At 34.0% G+C, this 12,502-nt stretch overlaps 1 protein-coding gene and 1 pseudogene across 3 annotated transcripts; both read left to right on the top strand.

Annotated features, from left to right (window-relative positions):
* The first annotated feature begins 347 nt into the window (after positions 1-347).
* Positions 348-5,995, top strand: LOC109151381 (protein RFT1 homolog). Of its 3 annotated transcripts, none has more exons than XR_002049292.1 (15): positions 348-976; positions 1,060-1,139; positions 1,405-1,499; positions 1,768-1,928; positions 2,094-2,245; positions 2,359-2,477; positions 2,595-2,749; positions 2,944-3,018; positions 3,184-3,255; positions 3,451-3,588; positions 3,858-4,013; positions 4,754-4,806; positions 4,931-5,106; positions 5,474-5,591; positions 5,641-5,995. XR_002049292.1 is itself a non-coding variant. In XM_019299380.1 (15 exons), exons 1-14 carry the CDS (start codon positions 877-879, stop codon positions 5,532-5,534), a joined length of 1,593 nt encoding a protein of 530 aa, XP_019154925.1. In that variant the 5' UTR covers positions 348-876; the 3' UTR covers positions 5,535-5,556; positions 5,723-5,995. The 3 variants fall into 3 exon arrangements, 2 of the variants coding, with proteins under 2 accessions (XP_019154925.1, XP_019154923.1); XM_019299380.1 differs by having other exon boundaries at positions 5,474-5,556; positions 5,723-5,995; XM_019299378.1 differs by having other exon boundaries at positions 5,474-5,995.
* Positions 5,996-10,433: 4,438 nt separating this feature from the next.
* LOC109151182 lies at positions 10,434-11,749 on the top strand (annotated as a pseudogene).
* The last annotated feature ends 753 nt before the right edge of the window (positions 11,750-12,502 follow it).

Below are 12,502 nucleotides of genomic sequence, written 5' to 3' on the forward strand. Positions count from 1 at the left end.
AGTAATTGGCATGATCAATGTTTCATCTTGTTGTCACTTTCGCTATAAATGAATTTTTAATTTGATTTAATCCTCTAGTGTCTTCACTTCAATTTAGTGTCATGACGCAATGCACCTTCAAAAATAAAATCAAATCCTTTTTCTCCCAAAAAACAATAATAATAGGTATAATTTATCATCTTTGTTGTATCGTTTCATCAATTATCAATGTGTGATTTTAATTAATTGACAAAAAAAAAAACCTCATTTTCTGTTGACCAAAAAATCATTTTCCTTTTGACTAAGATTTTTCATATTCTACCAAACATAAAAAACCCATAAAATAATTTCGCGAGTTTCCAAAACATACCCTTATTCTTACATTGCCACACTCTTTGTTGAACGGCGCTACTCCGGGGCTCCGGGCTCCGGCCATTGAACAGTGAACGAATTTCAGGCGTCTATTTGTTACTCCGTATTACGGGGTCGTCTGTCAAGCCTCGGTATCGACGTCGCTGCTGAAATTTTTCCGCTGATCTCTTCCATCTTCAACTTCCAACCACGTCTTCTCCCGCGGCGTCCAAGCTCCGCTCCGTCTCGATTTCAATTCTCACCTTAAGCCGCCATTGAGATTTCGGTCCATTAGTCCATATTATCCAGCTTTGCCGGCCTTCCGTAATCCGTCCGGCAGTCGTCATCGATAGCCGCCTTTCGAAGGTGACCCCGGTTAATCCGGTCGGGTCAGGGAAATTGGGTTGATGGACTATGAGTTGGTCTACTTATTAAGTGACCTCAAAACCCTAATTTTACCTTGTGCTGTTGCACTCTGATGATCACTGCGGCACTCCATTTCGAAATCAACCAATCCGGATAATCAAAGAAGTCCATAGTCTAGGGATGTCGAAATCGGCATCTTCGTTGGATACAGAGGGATCTCAGCCGGTCGGAGATGGAGACCGTTCTGCAAATTTACCTAGAACGTTCAAATACTTGCTTGGTCTGTAGTTTTTTCTCTTTATATATCCATTTTCTAATTTCAATTCAATAACTGCATAGTAATGTATGTACACGTGGATGCAGCTACGCAGTTTTTGGCGAGAGGTATACCATTCATATTCAACTCCTGGATAGTCCGACACCTCAGTGAAGAAGATTACGCGGTAATATTCGGATCACCCGCTTCCTTTTTTGCATTATTTCTTTGTTGCTTCAATTAATTCACATTTTTTTGTTTAAAATTTTTAAATTTTGTTTATTCCAACTGTTGCCGGCTCCTTGGCTATTGGTTTATGTAGCATAGATGAGTTCCATGTTTATGCTTCACTTGGCTTTCGATCACTTTATTAGAAGTTTGCTGTAAGTATTCTGTCTAGAAGTTCCATAGTTAATTGCCAATATGAAAATTTTTTGGTATGTATCATGCAGCTGTATGCCATACAATTTCACCTGTTCATCACCTGTGTCCTGTTCCTCAGCCGTGAAGGTTTCAGAAGGGCATGCATGAGGGCAGATATTAGTTGGTACTTTCAAAATGCCACTTTTTTTATTTTTTATTATTTTTATTATCGTTTTTGGTTATTATTAATTATAAAATATATTATTATTATTATTATTATTATTATTATTGTTATTGTTATTGTTATTGTTATTATTATTATTATTATTATTATTATTATTATTATTATTATTATTATTATTATTTTCAGTAATACTTCATGATATAACCACTTTTGCCTTTTAATTGAGTATATGTCTTGGTATTGCGATTATGAGATTTTTATCTTGCAGTGATGGATCTTCAATGAGAGAAAATGCAGCAAAACTTTTGAAAGTAGCCTGGATCAGTTTCCCCTTAGGGCTAATTATCACACTTATTGGATGCCTGTTTGTCATATGGTGGCAGGACCTAAGCTATTCTAGTCCGTATGCACAGGCCATTTGGATAAATGGTATGGTGAATATTAACTCATGAATTGTATAAACATTGTGCAGTACAGCTTTCTATTTCCCCTGGTAATCAATTTTAGGTTTAATTTGTTTGATAAAATGATCATCTAATTAGATTCCTTTTACTATCTATTTATTATGGTTACTTGAAAATGGTTCATATGTAGGATTTGCCTGTATAGTGGAGCTACTAGCGGAGCCTTTGTACATCTTATCTCAGAATTTGCTTCTCCTAAAGTTGCGACTGATTTTAGAAGCTGCTGCTACACTTTCACGTTGTGTTACAACATACATGCTCATTGTAAAGCTACCTGATATGGTAATAACTGTTGGAATCATCTATATGATGTTAATGCACTATTCCATGTATGCTTATGTCCTTTCCGAGGGACAGGAAACTAAAATCACCAGTTCTCTTTTATCCACTTGCAGGAGAAAGCAATTGTTTTTGCTTTGTCACAAACTGCATATGGAGCTTGTATTTTCATTGGTTACTGGGGCTATTTTCTTCTTTTCCATGTATTTAAAGTTTCGGATCTTTTCCCTTTTAGGTATCCATCTATTATCTCACATGAGTATGTTATGTATATCTTTCAATTTTTAAGATGGGGAGATTTTTCCTATTGCTTTTCTTCGTTACTGTTTAATGAGTTACATGTCTTGTACAGTGTAATGGGCTATGATAAGGATCTTTCAAAAATGTGTACTCTTTTTACCTTTCAATCCTTTCGTAAGTTGCTTCTCCAAGAAGGAGAAAAGATGGTTCTTGTATGGTTGGATACACCTTACAATCAAGCAGTTTATGGGCTTGTTGATAAATTAGGTATAACCCAATTATCTTTTAACTATGTATACTAGATTTTGTGATATAGTGGTGTTGTTTGTTAGAGGGCTACTTATAATGTTTAGCATTCAGATTTTTTATGTTAAAGTCTGAACTCATAATTGCCTTAGTAAATAGATATCCTCTTTTTTTTTTTTTTTTTTTTTTTTTTTTTTTTTTTTTTTTTTTTCCAGGGAGCTTAGTGGTGCGACTTGTGTTTCTTCCATTTGAAGAAAGTTCATATGCCACATTTGCCAGGTCTACTTCAGGTTTATCTCACTCCTAGGTTATTGGTCATACTGTCTGCATTATTATAATCATTCTTGATCCTTGAGCATCTTGAAGTATATTGAATTGCTTTGGTACAATGAGATTAGTTATCATGTGTGTTGAGATTGTTCATGGTGAATTGATGTCTTTAATTTGTTTGGCAGGAGAATATGCACAGAAAAACAAGAAATTGGGGAGAAGTTTGACAAATGCTCTAAAACTTGTTTTGCTAATAGGTAATATTAATCATAGCATTTGTCCCCATGTTATTTTATTTTTGATTTTTTTTTTAATTCTAAAATGATTATTGTTTTCTTTTTCTTCATGTCAGATATCAGTTGCAAATTCTGATTTTGAATTAGTTTTTGGCATCACTGATTCCATAGGTTCATTGATGAAGATGTTATTGTTTTAAAAAAAATTTCATGCAGGGCTGGTAGTAATGGCATTTGGTCCCAGTTATTCTTACTCTGCGATTAGATTGTTGTATGGTCAAAAATGGAGTGATGGTGAAGCTCCAAGAGCCCTGAAATACTATTGCCTTTATGTCGTAGTTTTGGCTATGAATGGTAAATGATACTCTGTAATTATGTAGTTTTCTTAGTCCTTTCAGCCCCTCATGATGAATCTTTATTGCATGTGCTATAGCTACTTGGAATTTTTTATGCAGTCTCTCTTGAGATTCACTAATTTACTTTAAATACTAAATTTATTTCTAGATATTTGGGGTCACTAGTATGTGGTGAAATGCTGGCTAACTATCTAAAAGATGTGTAGCTGAACTGACATTTCAAATGCCTGCTATTCAAACTCATGTTTTTTCCTGTTGTTTAAACAGGAACATCTGAAGCGTTTTTGCATGCAGTTGCAAATGAGAATCAACTGAAGAGGTCAAATGATTCCTTGCTTGTGTTCTCTTTGATCTACCTAGTACTGAATGTGTTACTTATACGATCAGCTGGTGCAGTTGGACTAATTCTAGCAAATTCTTTGAGTATCCTTGCACCATTAACTTGAAAGCGCTGATTCCTTTCTTATTTGATTCATTGTCAGTAGATGGCATGCTTATGCAATGGAATACATCATCCCTTCTTTAACATGCATTCAGTTGGCTGCTGTTTTTACTTATTAGGGAGTTTTTTATAGCCTCACAATATCTCTTCAGTATGTAGTCAGCTAGCGTTTTGTTCAAGGAACCAAGCTCAGAAAGGAAACTATTTTTCAACACTAAAAGAGCTTTTACTACTAAGCTCACCAGATCTTTTGTTTATGAGTAAGAATTGTTATAGAATCCTTTAAGTCTTTGACAATGCCTCTATTTCGAAGAAGCCATCTTTTGTCACTAGTTGTTTGCTTCTTTCTTATAAACTATAGCATTGTAATTAATGTTGTGCATTAGATTTTCTATAGTTTGATATCACTGTGGCCTGTGAAGTTTAAATGGTGATTATTGGCTCTAAAAGGTGCTAGTTCTAGAGCAGTAGTACCTCTTTTGCATAATGTATGAGGTGCACTAATTCACATCTGCCATGAGTGACAAACATGCAAGTAGTGAAATCCTTTCTATGTGGATTATAGTTTGCAGCGTCCAGTGTGATGTTCCTCTTATATTCTACATATGCTGTAGTAATGCATGCCATGGTGTGCCTGCTCTAAGTCAGCATTCATGCAATATTCTACATATATAGGTTTTTATGGTCTGTGGTTTGACTGGTTTCTTTGACTGCTAGAAAGATATGATTTTTAGGATAATCTATTCAGCAGTCTTTATCAAGAATTATTTCCAGGTATACCTTAAGCTTATCCCTGTAATCTCTTTATATTGTGATTTGTCTATGGTATTGGTACAACATCATTGCTTTGTTAAGCTATTGGTTGGCAAAATATGATTTATTTCCAATATATTCACAGGATTCCTCATTTTCCTTCCGTAGCTGCTTGCCTTCAGGCTGGACCACCTTGTTTTTTTCTGGAGCAGTGACAATGGTATCAGAAAAGCTATTTCTGGACCATGATGATTTTTGGAGAACATTCTGTATTCACTTCTCTGTTGGGTTTACCTGTTTCCTTGTGACGGCTTTAACCATGTACGTATATCTAGTTACATTTAGTTTGAAAGCAGTGCTTCTTGTTGTTTGGCATACCCTCTCCATTTTAGAAATCTAGAATACACACACACACACACGGGAAAATTCTACAATGCGTCTTTCCAAAAGTGTAAAAATGAGGGTATTTTGGTTATATCAATGGGTTTGGGAAAAGAAGTCGCATGTGGCAAAACCAACTTCTATTTCTTTTTTGGCAAAAATGCATTTTAGTAAAAGGTATTTGAAAAATTGATAGATGTACTGCTTATTAATCTCTATATATTAGGTAAAGGTTATTTAGAATATTGGAGCATGATAAGTTTGATATGTATATTCATAATTATAACATAGTTTTTTTTTTCAATAGCTATCGCCGAGAGAGGAGCTTTATCAACAACATCATACGATTCCGTGAGCACGCAGACTGAACCAGGATTTTCACTTGTGAAAGTAAGATTCAACTCTCAGATTCTGAATATATTTAAATGTCTACCAACCAATGAAGATACTCGCAAATTGCTCTCGAAAAAGCAAGGAAAAAGTAGATCGTGTTTCGGTCATTTGCTTACACTGTTAATGTAACCACTGAATTGCTATGGGTTTACATCGCAAACAGGATTGATGGTGGATTTGATGTCAGAGGCCACCTGCTATCTTTATCCCATTCAATTTTTCTGTCTAGAATATTACTGGATACTGGTAGTTTTAGCTCCAATCACACTTTAGGTTTAAGCTTATTAATTCAGCAAAGTTTTCTCATTTTTTCAAGGTACATAACCAAGTTCTATTCAATTTTGTAATTTTATGGTAATTGTATCATCAATTCATCATTGATGACAGATGTTAATTGAAGTTTAATGTAGGAAGCAGAATATGCTTTTGTTTCTCATTCTTTATGGAGCAAATTTCTCATTTTGACCTCTAGTTTAATCCAACCACTAAGGATTGTTTTGGTCGTGAGTCTGAAGGAGAATTGGAATAGGGCTGAACTCTCCTTTGTTGATTATCTTTTAATCTGATTATTTTGACAACACATTATGTGACATTGAAGTTACTTGAGCATAACCATTTGTGGTTAAATAACTTATGTTAACCAGATATTGTGACACAGTTTATTTTACTTTGAGAAAAGGGTTAAATACACCCTCGAAAAGTTAACTAGATCTTTGAACTTTTGAAAGTTACAATTACACACATTAATGTATTAATTTAGGACAATAAGGCCTTAAAATTGGTTAGACCTGCACTAGCAGGTCACTAATGCACTACCGACGTTTTGATAACTTCCGGGAGAAAATCAGTGACGGCAAGTCTAGCAAGTTGCCAGAAAAAAGGCGACCAAATTGGTCACCATCTCTATCAACCAAAGAATGTGACCAAATTGGTCGCCTTCTACGTCGTTAGAGATGGTGACTAAATTGGTTGCCATCTCCGTTGATTGGACTCACCTCTACATCCTTTTTGGGCGTTTGCACCCAAAATTCTAGTTCTTTTTTGCTCAACCCATCAGTAGTTACCCACCTTATAAACTAGCTTGAGGAGGTCAAACTTTTCAAAATGATCTCCAGTGGTTGGTTAGTTAGAACCTAGACAAGGTGAGCTTGGAAATAAGTCGCTAACTTCTTAGCCCTTATGTATATTGTGTATATCATTTTTTTTTTTCGAACCACGTGGCACGTGTACCTTTGTCATGGCCACTGTAATGCTCGACTGACATGGTACACGAGCCTTTGGTTCCTAACCTCATCCACTCTTACTAAGATTGGGCTAACCGCTCGATTGGACACTACCAAGTACGCATATAACGATTCAACATTATTTGTTTTTTGTCGTGAAAGTGTGGAGCCATACGAAATACATCTTCAACTCATTGAATGCACTTTGGCACTTCGGGCTCCACTAAAAAGGACTAGTCTTTTTCGATGTTTGGAAGAACGTTGTTGCTTCTTCAACTGACTTGGACATGAAGACACTCAAGGCTTCCAATTGGCCTTTTAACTATTGAACGTCTTCCATTGTTATTAGAGCTTGCGTTTCCATTATTACCTAAACTTTTTTTTCGAGTCAAGTTGAATCCCTTGGTGCGTTATTATGAATTCCAAGAATTTTTTTGTTTAGGTTTAACCTCAAATTTTAAGCTTTCATAATCTTAAAGCAATTTTCTTTGTCGAAACGGTGGGATTCCTGTCCTTTGCTTTTGACAAACATATCATCTGCATATGCTTTTGTAGTTTTCTCGAGAAAATTATTGAGCAACTGGTTAACCATCTTACTTAGCCCCTATGTTGCCCAACGCAAATGACATTACTCATAATAAAAAATTTATTCTGAAATTGTAATGATAGTCTTCTTTTCATCTTTTTTTTTTGTCAGAAAGTATTGGTGATCACCTTTGAAGGTATTCATGAAACTTAAGAGCTCACATTTAGCAGTCTCATCGACCACATGATCTATGCTTGGAAAGGGGTATGGATCTTTGGAACAAGCCTTGTTAAGATTGATGTAGTCAACACACATTCTCTATGTTAGTGGCTTTGGCGCTAAAAGCCTAAAATGAGATTAGCCAACTAGTTTGGGTAGGCCAGCTCTCGAATGTATTCCACAGCTAACAAGGGGGCTAGTTCCTTTTTTAACGAACTCCTTTAGCTTGGTAGATAGGTGTTTTATTATCTTTTGCTTCACTAGTTATGAATTTGGCTAAACCTACCGGATGTGATATATGGTCGCTTGGTCTGCTCTTGACATCTATGTCTGTCCCCAAACGAAAATTACTCCGTACTTTAATAACACGTTGAAAATGTACACCGATATGTTCTTGCCTAGGCACCGAATCGACCTGGTTAACTCGATTAATTCAATCAAAATGGATGAGTTAACTCGGTCGAGTGAGGCGCTAGGCGGCCGCCTAGGGGAAAAATCACCACGGTCTAGGGGCGTCTAGACCGATTTTTGCAAGAATGTTACTTAATAGAAGTTTTTTTTTTTTTTTTTTTTTTTTTTTTTTTTTTTTTTTCTTGAAATTTATTGTTTGTAATTTTTAAAATATCTAATTTTCATTCTTCCAAAAGACTGAACCCCAACCCGACAGAGTATTTGGGAGGATGTAAATCATGGTAACTCAACTGAATATGAACCATTGAACCATAGAGGCTAGATCGGTGCTCACTGCGCACAAGGAACCCCCTCACTTTGAGAGGTTGCTCTCAATCCCTGGTCATTCTTCTAAAGTTTCACCTCTATGACCAGTTGAGCTGCCCATGCAGGTAAATATCTAATTTTCATGATTGTATTATATGGTAGGTGCCTTTCAAGTTTCAAACCAAACAAAAAGTTTGAAAATCCCAATATGTGATCATGATAAATTACAAATATTTTTAAAAAATACCGTATCTAAATAAACTTTTTTTTTTCTTTTACTTTGTAAGTTTTTATTTCTTTAAAGTTGTTGTAACAATTATTTTGCATTTTAATGACTATATATATAATAAATAACACAAATTGATTACTACAAAATATAATAAGAGCCAACAAACACTACACCAAATTAGGCATTTAGCGGCGATTACAAACTACCACTATTGTGTTTTCTGACGATTATTCAACCGTGACTAAATAGTGTGTCGCAAAGGTTTTAGCGGTGATTTTTTACAATCGCGGGAATTAGTCCGTCAATCATTTGGCGGTGATTTTTACTACATTTAGCCCGTGAAAAATTAGTCATTTTTATTAACATTTAACGACATTTATATAACCTCCGGTAAACATTTTATTTAATTTTACCATAAATATTAGCGGTCGTTATAAAAGATTCGCTAAAATATATTTTTATTTTTTTTCTTATGTAATAATTGTAACATTTTCGAACTGCCACTAAAATTTTCATTTTATTTTTATGATTCTCATTAAATTATTATTATTGTTATTATTATTTTTTATAATTCTCTACATTCAAATTTGCATTGCAACCACAAACAAACTCAATTAGTCTAAATCAATAAACTTGATTCTCGGAACAGACTATCCAGAATGTCAAGTCAAATTGCATTTATGGTAACACACTAAAAATTTTAGTTGAAAACTTTTTTTTTTTTTTTAATTTTAATTGAAATAAAGCTAATAGATGGAAATAAAATAAAAGATATTGAAATGATGAGGACCCCAAAAAGGCAAAAACACCACTGTAAATCTACAACCCTGTAAGGTGATATGTATACAGGTAAAACAGAACCTGGCATGAATTAGTCTAATTGTGAATGTTTGGAAACCAAACTTCACGGAGCTAATTACAGTTATAGTCAATTGTGAGGACCTACCACAAACAAACACCAATATTAAAAACAGAACCATGGATTCAAAAAAATTACTAAACACATCTCAAGAATCCTTTCCTTTTTTTTTTTTTTTTTTTTTTTTGGATGAATTTACGAGAAGATTCATTAGTCAAGGGAGCGTTATGCTGTGCAACTGTATGCACCATGCAAGGTGCACACGGAATTGGATCCTTAATTTCTATATTATAGATCTATAATTTCTATACTATAGATCATTGCACTTTTATCTTCTTCATTTGAGTATGAGGAAGTTCGGATTGAACTTGAGGATTTTGACATTTCAATGACTGCTAAACTATAAAGAAATGTAAATAGATTTTGATATTCAAAAGATAGGTGGTATTACTTCTAAAATCGAATTGTAGTATGTATAGAGATATAAGCATATCGATGAACGGATGTGATCTTCGCGATCTAATCTAACGATTCTAAACAATTTAGATAAAAGCTGATTCAAAGATGCACTTGATATCTTTTATTGGAATATGTGTGGAAAAGGACAAGCATACCAATGAACGGATGTGATCTTCGCGATCTAATCTAACGGTTCTAAACAATTTAGATAAAAGCTGATTCAAAGATGCATGTGATATCTTTTATTGGAATATGTGTGGAAAATGACAAGCATACCAATGAACGGATGTGAACTTCGTGATCTAATCTAACGGTTCTAAACAATTTAGATAAAAGCTGATTCAAAGATGCATGTGATATCTTTTATTGGAATATGTGTGGAAAAGGACAAGCATACCAATGAACGGATGTGATCTTCGCGATGCATGTGATATCTTTTATTGGAATATGTGTGGAAAAGGACAAGCATACCAATGAATGGATGTGATCTTCGTGATCTAATCTAACGGTTTTAAACAATTCAGATATCTTTTATACCAAAGATGCATGTGATATCTTTTATCCCTATAAAAACGTTCTGCATCACCAACAAATTGAGCATTCATCCCCTTATGATCTATCTCTAAACATACAAATTCAAATATGAATTCCAACACTAGAAAACGTCCTATGCCATTTTCTTCATCATCATCCTCATCATCGGATTCTGAACACAATCTTGCAAGTGCAATACGACAACAAACACAATTATTAACCAATGCATATACTAGCCACAACCTTGGAAAATATGGATAATCAACCCCCAAGCCATGGAGGTTCGACTTTTGGTCATAGAGTGATTCATCGTCATCGTGAAGATGCAAATCGAAGATTATGGAATGATTATTTTTTAGAGTATCCAAAATATTCTGAAGCAATGTTTCGTAGACGATTTCGAATGAGTCGAAATTTGTTCCTACGAATTGCCAATGATGTTAAAGGCCATTACAACTATTTTGTGCAACGGAATGATAGAATCGGTAGACTGGGCTTATCTACTTTACAAAAAGTTACAGCGGCGTTTCGAATTTTGGCGTACAGAATACCAGCAGATGCAACAGATGAATATATCCAGATTGGGGAATCAACTGCAATTGAAAGTTTGAAGAGATTCTGTCGAGCAATTGTATAGGTCTTTGGGGAGCGATATCTAAGAGCACCTGATGCTAATTATGTTGCACGATTGCTTCAAATTGGCGAAAAACGTGATTTTCCAGGATGCTTGGGAGTTTAGATTGCATGCACTGGACTTGGAAAAATTGTCCAACTTGCTGGGCTGGACAATATGCTGGGCGGAGTAGAGAACCAACTATTATTCTTGAAGCTGTAGCTAATTATGATTTGTGGATTTGGCATGCCGGGGTCTAATAATGACATTAATGTCTTGGAAGCATTTCATTTATTTGCAAATCTTGCAAACGGTGTAGCACCTCCTTGTCATTATGTTATTCAAGGACAGGACTACAAAACATGATATTATTTAGCCGATGGTATATATCCAAAATGGTCCACAGGTACAAACAATTCATGAACCTCGAGGGCCAAAAAAGAAGTTATTTGCGATGATACAAGAATCGTGTAGAAAAGACATAAAACGTGCATTTGGAGTTCTTCAATCACGATTTACAATAGTCAAGAGACCGACATGTTTATGGGATAAATGTGTATTGCATGATATAATGTCATCGTGCATTATAATGCACAATATGATCATTGAGGATAAATGTGATGAACAAGCAGATATACAAGGTTGGAAGGAAGCACCGGCTCTTGAAGTTGATATAGCTAGAGATGAAAATATTATATTTCAAAAATTTCTTGCTCGGCATAGACAAATTAAAGATAAAGAAGCTCATTATGCACTCCGTAATGCATTAATTGAGCATTTGTGGGAACGATATAGTAATTCTGATAATTAAATGTACAAGATGTCGTATGCTATATTATTATTGGAATAAATTCAATTTTCAAAAATATTGTTAAATTTGATTTTTTTAAATAATTAATGTAATAAAAATTAATATTAATAAAAATTATTATTTACATCATAACTTATATTTTATATTAAACTAATTAAGTTCGAACTAAATTATATTAAACTAATTATATTTGAACTAATAATTGAGAAATCAAATTATTTTAATGTAAAAATTTGGTGTTTTGGTGTAAATGGGTTGGAGATGAATAAAATTTGGTGTGAGAATATGCTGAGAATATTCCTTCTGATGTGACATTTGGTGGATAAATTTGATGTTTTGGTGTGAATTGGGTTGGAGATGCCCTTAGAGCATCTCCAACCTAAACTTCACACTAAAACACCAAAAATCTCTCCTAAATGTCACATCAAAGAGAATATTCTCTACACCAAATTTTATTCATCTCCAACCCGTTAACACCAAAATACCAAAATTTCTACCAAATGTCACATCAAATGTTATTCAACACTAATTAAAATAATATGATTTCCCTAGTATTAAATTTTTATTAATTCAAAATTAATTAGTTTAATACAAAATATAATTTGTGATATAAATAATAAATTTTTAGTAAAAACATTTTTATGTTGTTGTTATGTTTTATTTATTTTAATTTTTAATTAAATTATATTCAATATTAGTCTTGTTTTAATCGTCTTGATGAGATCTTTCAAATGATATAATTTATTTATAATA

The sequence above is a fragment of the Ipomoea nil genome, unplaced genomic scaffold, assembly GCF_001879475.1.
Source record: "Ipomoea nil cultivar Tokyo-kokei standard unplaced genomic scaffold, Asagao_1.1 scaffold2283, whole genome shotgun sequence".
Taxonomy (NCBI): domain Eukaryota; kingdom Viridiplantae; phylum Streptophyta; class Magnoliopsida; order Solanales; family Convolvulaceae; genus Ipomoea; species Ipomoea nil.

What these genes read in the sequence shown, in the direction of transcription:
- LOC109151381 (XM_019299378.1), top strand. Translation starts at nt 877, where the DNA reads ATGTCGAAATCGGCATCTTCGTTGGATACAGAGGGATCTCAGCCGGTC. An exon ending in TCAGTGAAGAAGATTACGCG is followed by an intron (nt 1,140 to 1,404) that starts GTAATATTCGGA and finishes TGTATCATGCAG; the next exon opens with CTGTATGCCATACAATTTCA. An exon ending in ATGAGGGCAGATATTAGTTG is followed by an intron (nt 1,500 to 1,767) that starts GTACTTTCAAAA and finishes TTTATCTTGCAG; the next exon opens with TGATGGATCTTCAATGAGAG.